This window comes from Alosa sapidissima, chromosome 15 (assembly GCF_018492685.1).
Source record: "Alosa sapidissima isolate fAloSap1 chromosome 15, fAloSap1.pri, whole genome shotgun sequence".
In the NCBI taxonomy this organism is placed as follows: domain Eukaryota; kingdom Metazoa; phylum Chordata; class Actinopteri; order Clupeiformes; family Clupeidae; genus Alosa; species Alosa sapidissima.
In genome coordinates this window covers 27,980,467-27,986,613 of record NC_055971.1, presented here as the reverse complement: position 1 = coordinate 27,986,613, position 6,147 = coordinate 27,980,467, and the positions used below count along the sequence as shown (strand labels likewise).

Below are 6,147 nucleotides of genomic sequence, written 5' to 3'. Positions count from 1 at the left end.
TTCCAAGGCCCCTGTCCAGCACTGGCCATGATACTGCTGTCGCTTTTTGCTCGTTCTGCGGTAATGCTCTTCAGCTTGTGGAGTGTTGGCGCAGCTTCATGGCGTCTCTCCTCATTTGTCTCAGCGTGAGAGCCAGCTGTGACGGTGAGGGAGGAGAACGTCCGTGGAACATCTGTGCTTTTGAGTGGCTGTCATTTCATTTGGGCTGCGAGTCTGAAATGGAGGGACAGAGGCAGAGAGAGAGAGAGAGAGAGAGAGAGAGAGAGAGAGAGAGAGAGAGAGAGAGGGAGAGAGAGAGGGGGAGAGAGAGGGAGAGAGAGGGGGAGAGAGAGAGAGGGAGAGCGAGAGAGAGAGGGGGAGAGAGTAAGAGAGGGAGAGAGAATGAAAGAGTAGAAATCGGCAAAATTGCTTAATTCAATTCAATTCAACTTTATTTCGCCATGTATACAGAGATACTAGGAATTTGATTTGGTCTTCTCCATGCAGGCAACACAAAGTGCAACAGAAAGACAAAAATAAAGACAAAAAAAATAAAAACACAATACAAGGACAGACAGGACCATTATGAGCAATAAATTAATAGGAATGTACATAGTTCTGTATTAAATAAAAAATAAGGTGCAATGAAGTCCAAGTTTAAGAGTTATTTAGGAGGGCTATTGCCTGGGGGAAAAAATCTGTGGCGGTGGCGTGATGTTTTGGGCAGAAAAGCCCAGAGGGGAGAAGATTAAACAGCCTATTGGCAGGATGAGAGGGGTCGGCCACAATCTTCGCAGATCTGTTAATGGACCTGGAGCTGTACAGGTCCATGATAGGGGGCAGGGGGCAGCCGATGATGCGCTCTGCTGCCCGGACGACTCTTTGTAGCCTGGCCTTTGCACGGGCTGACGCAGAGGCAAACCAGACCGTGAGGGAGGATGTTAGCACACTCTCAATGACCGCTCTGTAGAACTGTACCAAGATGGGGGGACTGACCTGTAGTCCTTTCAGGTGGCGGAGGAAAAACAGGTGCTGCTGGCCTTTCTTAGTTGGGAGATGTTATTGTCCCATTTGAGTGTGTTGGTGATGGTTGTGCCCAGGAACTTAAAGTCCTCTACCACAGTAACAGATGAGTTGTTAATGACCAGAGGAGGATGAGTACACAGTAAAAAACATAGTGTCAATTTTACTCTTTAAGAGTTGAATTTAACTTTGTGTCAGATAACATTTGGTCCCACCCTAAATTAGTGTAAAATTTACTCTGTAGCCAGTGTAAGATTTTCAGAGTTAGTTTTACTCCATTTTGTGTCACAATTTACAATGAAATGTGTAAAAACATTTAACACTGTGATCTGTTTACACTGTTAGAGTAAAATTATTTCACTACATAGAGTAGTTTCCACTCTAAATAGGCTATTCTTAAAATACACTATATAGTGTATATTTATTTTATTTTAATGAAATAGTAATGTTTTTAACTGCTATAATATAAGACAATACACACCATCAGGTACTGTAGCACCATTTATTTCCTGATAACTCCTCAGAGATAACAATATGGGACAACATACATAGTGGTGTCATTCTCTCCACATGACATTTTTATGTCAAAAGGCCTTATCTTGAGCCAATTACAAGCTCCACTGGCTCCACAGTTTCCCAGTTACTGGTAATAAATTTTGATCTGAATTTGTAATCTGAATTTAGAGCTGTGAATGGATTCTCTAATTGGTTAAAACATCCCTCCACATTCTTGCATGTTTCAGTGTCTCTTTGATCACGAAATACACCCTGGATGACTGACTCTTTTGCATGCTCATGAATTTCCTGCACAATATCCTCCATAGAGGTCACAAAAGAATTAACAACAGACTGGGCTACACCTGCTGCCTTTAGATCTGAAATGACAGAGGCACAACTATTTACAAGGTGTTCTGACGATAATGCTGGCTCTGACTCAACCTCAGCCTCATATGTCTCTTCTGCGGGATTTGCATTAGTACTATCAAGAACAGTTTGACAATGTGGTGGTTCAGTTTCAACAATAACATCACATGCACTATTCACATGACACTTATTCAGATGCTTCCTAAGACCAGAAAAACTATTGAAAAAACGTGAGCATCCCACTTGGCCACATTGAAAATAAAGAGTCCTTCCCGTACAGAGTCCATGTATTACTTTGAGGTGCTTTACTAGATTGTTTGCGTCACCAAAGACATTGCTGCAAAGAAAGCACCTCATTGTTTAATTTCAAGAGTGCCTAACGCATCATTCTCGCTCGCAACTCTGCAATTCTTGGCGTTTCCTTAGTTTTCCCCACGTCAATGTTGTAAATGGTAGTTTGCAGAAAAGTGAACAAGTTGTTCAAGACAGGACTATAAGATGTACCAAACACATAGTGGGCCTTGAAGAGCTCATCCAGGGCTCCAACCGAGCTGGTGGCTTGGCATGGAAGTGCATGCTTGTCGATGGCAATGAAGAAAGAGTGAATGCTGCTTTTTGTGGGTCCCTGAGCAAGGAGGTAGGGCTGACTGCTTTGAGCGATGTTGTCAAGATGCTGCTGCACGCTTGTTCCCGTCTATAACAAAACACATTCAACAACACTATTTATTAAAACAATAACACGAGATCACTCCAATCTCTAAACAATTTAAGGATTCAAGAATTTTATGTCACATGCATAGAATTACTTGCGCAAAGCACATGCAGTGAAACTAAGGTTCTCCAGAAGAAAGAAAGGTTCAAAGGGAAGAGTGCTGTGTGTGGGATAGGTGCTCGTAGTAGTATGTGGTGTATAACGTTGGTGTGTGTGTGTGTGTGTGTGTGTGTGTGTGTGTGTGTGTGTGTACTGTAGAACTTTGAGTGATGACAGAAATGAGATAGATAAAATGATACAATGATGTTTGAGGGGATGCACGGCTGCAGTGTGTGTGTTTGGGGGTGAGTGATGTTTGAGTGTAGGGTGGTGTTGACAAAGGGGTAGTGGAGTGTGGGTGGGGTGGAGTTGGGGTGTGTGTGTATGATAGTAGAGTGATGTTTGAGGGGGGTGTGGTGTTGATGGCGGGGTGGGGGGGTAGTGGAGTGATGTTTGAGGGTATGTGGTGAGGGGTGGTGTGATGTTTGGAGTTTGAGGTGTTGTTGGTAGGGGGTGGGTGGTGGTGGGAGGGATGAGGTTTGATTAATGTCTAGTGTACCTTTTGGAATTTGATGAGGTGATCAACTGCATTAGATGCTGATATCTTCCCTGGCCTCTTTCGTCCTTGTGCAGATGGTGGTAGCAGATGTAGCAGCAGTATGATGGCAGACATGTCACTGTCCCAGCCTAGAGGCCAACAAGTATCAGGTTAAAGCGATATTCCACCATTTGGGGAATTAAGCTCATTTTCCACCTCCCCTCGAGCAAAACAATCGATGTTTACCTTTTTCCCGTTCATCCAGCCGTTCTGTGAGTCTGGTGATACAACTTTTAGCTACAGCCTAGCATAGATCATTGAATCTGATTAGACCGTTAGCTTCTCGCCTGCTAGCATCACGTTTAAAAGTTACTAAGATTTCCGGTAATTTTCCTATTTAATCCTTGTCTCCTCTCAAGTTAGAAAGTGTAATAAGACCAACGGAAAATGAAACGTGGCGATTTTCTAAGCTGATTTGACTTGGAACTATACTCTCACTCCAGCGTAATAATCAAGGAACACCATGGGCACAGCAGCACAATGATATCATGCTGCACCTGAAAATAGTCCCTGTAAGCTAACTTCCAACAACAAGGTTGAGCTGCAGCAGACGTGACTGGATTATTACGCCTGAACAAGAGTATAGTTCCATGTCAAATCAGCCTAGAAAATCGCCACGTTTCATTTTCCGTTGGTCTTATTACACTTTCTAACTTGAGAGGAGACAAATATTAAATAGGAAAATTACCGGAAATCTTAGTAACTTTTAAACATGATGCTAGCAGGTGAGAAGTTAACGGTCTAATCAGATTCAATGATCTATGCTAGGCTGTAGCTAAAAGTTGTATCGCCAGACTCACAGAACGGCTGGATGAACGGGAAAAAGGTAAACATCAATTGTTTTGCTCGAGGGGAGGTGGAAAATGAGCTTAATTCCCCAAATGGTGGAATATCCCTTTAACATTATGCCATCATTTTCCACCATCCTCAATATATTTAGCAACATGCTTCTCCACATTCAAAGACTTACCTTTTTCAACTTCAGTAGATGTCTCAGCGTTGCGCATTAAATCAAGAAGGTCTGTGGAGGGGACCAGTCCATGGCTTTCCTTAATGACTCCTGCTTTGAAAGTGGTAGGCCACCTCTCCAGGAACTTGTTGGCAGTCTGCTCACCAAACATCACTCTAAAATCTTGTTCTATCTGTAGTTTGAAAAAGAAAAAAAAGAAGAAAAGGAGGACAACCTGAGTTGGTACCTTGTGCTACATTTTACAATATGTCTCAGTATTCAATGAATGATCACTGTATCACTGTGTCTTCAGATGCAATAGAGCATGGAGATGATGTGGACTGAGGGTTACCTGAGCATTGGGAAATAAGAACACAATTACATAGTTCAACACTTCCACTTCAACGATGTGTGTGTAGTCTTATGCAGGTAGGCAGCAATTACCAGGTGCTTCATTGGCCAATGAAATTAGGAAAGGTCCATGGAACTCTTGTACGATCTCCTCAAAAACCTCAGAGTCGACCTCTGTGTTAGACTGGTCATAAACCTTGATGTCCAACCGTCTGTCTTCAGCAATGTTAAATTTTAGACTCACTAGAGTAAAAGAAATAAACAGTGCACAAAATGTTCTGATGAGAAACAATTGCAATATGCCAACACTTGATTAGGCTACTTTCAATCCACATTTAGTGACTAACCTTCTCTCAAGAAATCACCGAATGTTAGTTCAGGCAGCTTGATGTACTTATGCACTCCGCCAAACGAGACACGCAGCAGCATTTTCTGTTAAATTTAAATTTAAGGAAGGTTGAATAACTTAATATCCATCAAAATATTCTCTGAAGAATCAGAGCAAAGTTATTAAAAAACGTAATGGTCTAATAAACACTCACGGACTTATGGTATCAATAGGCTGATATATGGGGTGCTAATAAACTTGTTAGCTGAGAGTATAACCTCCTGTCTTTCTAATGACTTTCTTGCCATTCAGCAATTGTTGAAATTACTCTCAATGTCTGGTTTCAGACAGGCACAAGTCAAGCACGACAACAAAACATCTTGCAAATTATTTCAACTTGGGCAGAAACCACGTTGTCAAGCTAACTTGCTAACATTTTGGTACGTTAACCCAACGTCACCCACCCGGCCGAACAACTTCAATTATCACTAACCCATACATTGCACGGTGTTAACAAGTAAATAAAGTCTGAAATGTGTCATTTAAATGAATTTCGTTATCAACTGTATTACTTCTAAGTTCTTGACGTGGTATTGCAGTCGAATGCATCTGAACTTGAAGTCAGTGAGGTATATTGATTAGCTAACTACATCTATGCATGCCTAGCTTAACTTAATACGCCTACCATCGTCAATGTATTGCAAAAAGTTGACCGTAAGTGGAAAAATATCTAGATGGTGAAAACCTACAAATGTTCATACAAACTTACCACGACAGGTCTGCTAGTGGGGAAAGAGACGATTTCCAACGTGCCACTGCCAGCTTGAGCTCCAGTTCAGTTCTAGGATTTTCCGCGGGGAATCATCACCATGTAGAGTAGATTTGGTCATTGTGTGCATGTTGGACTCAACTCTCACTTTTGACACTACTATTTAGACGATTTTACTCTGTACATTGTTATAATTACTCTATCCAGAGGAAAATAGGTTTACTCTGCAATAATGACACTCCATTTTTTACTGTGTAGGGGGCTTTTTGCGGTCCACTATCATCTCCACTGTTTTGTTGATGTTAAGGCCTAGTCCACACATACCAAACCAACCTTTTTTCCTCCGTCTTCCCTGGAACCGTATCAAGAATATTTGCGTCCAAACGGATCCATCTCAACACGACTCAACACGTTACTTCATATCCCAGGCCTATAGGTGGCACTGTTTGTTACAGAAATTGACCAAAGCTTGCACGCTGTGTAGGCCATACAACAGAGTAGGCTAGTGCAAGGAAACCAGAATTGTTTGTGTGGA

At 42.0% G+C, this 6,147-nt stretch overlaps 1 protein-coding gene and 1 long non-coding RNA gene across 3 annotated transcripts in view; one reads left to right on the top strand and one right to left on the bottom strand.

Moving 5' to 3' along the window:
• LOC121684209 overlaps positions 1-1,220 on the top strand; it is an 18,873-nt gene extending 17,653 nt beyond the window's left edge. The window contains exon 3 of the long non-coding RNA XR_006023065.1: positions 1,139-1,220. This is a non-coding gene — a long non-coding RNA (uncharacterized LOC121684209). The remainder of the gene's footprint in view (positions 1-1,138) is intronic.
• A 270-nt stretch (positions 1,221-1,490) lies between these two features.
• On the bottom strand, positions 1,491-5,868 carry LOC121684678. 2 transcript variants are annotated; one of them, XM_042064750.1, is made up of 6 exons: positions 5,613-5,868; positions 4,863-4,947; positions 4,609-4,758; positions 4,186-4,357; positions 3,177-3,304; positions 1,491-2,560 (listed from the first exon to the last, which is right to left on the bottom strand). In XM_042064750.1, the coding sequence occupies exons 3-6, from the start codon at positions 4,618-4,620 to the stop codon at positions 2,243-2,245; spliced, it is 630 nt and encodes a 209-aa protein (XP_041920684.1). In that variant the 5' UTR covers positions 4,621-4,758; positions 4,863-4,947; positions 5,613-5,868; the 3' UTR covers positions 1,491-2,242. The 2 variants fall into 2 exon arrangements, with proteins under 2 accessions (XP_041920684.1, XP_041920686.1); XM_042064752.1 differs by having other exon boundaries at positions 4,517-4,758; positions 5,613-5,867.
• Between the last annotated feature and the right edge of the window lie 279 nt (positions 5,869-6,147).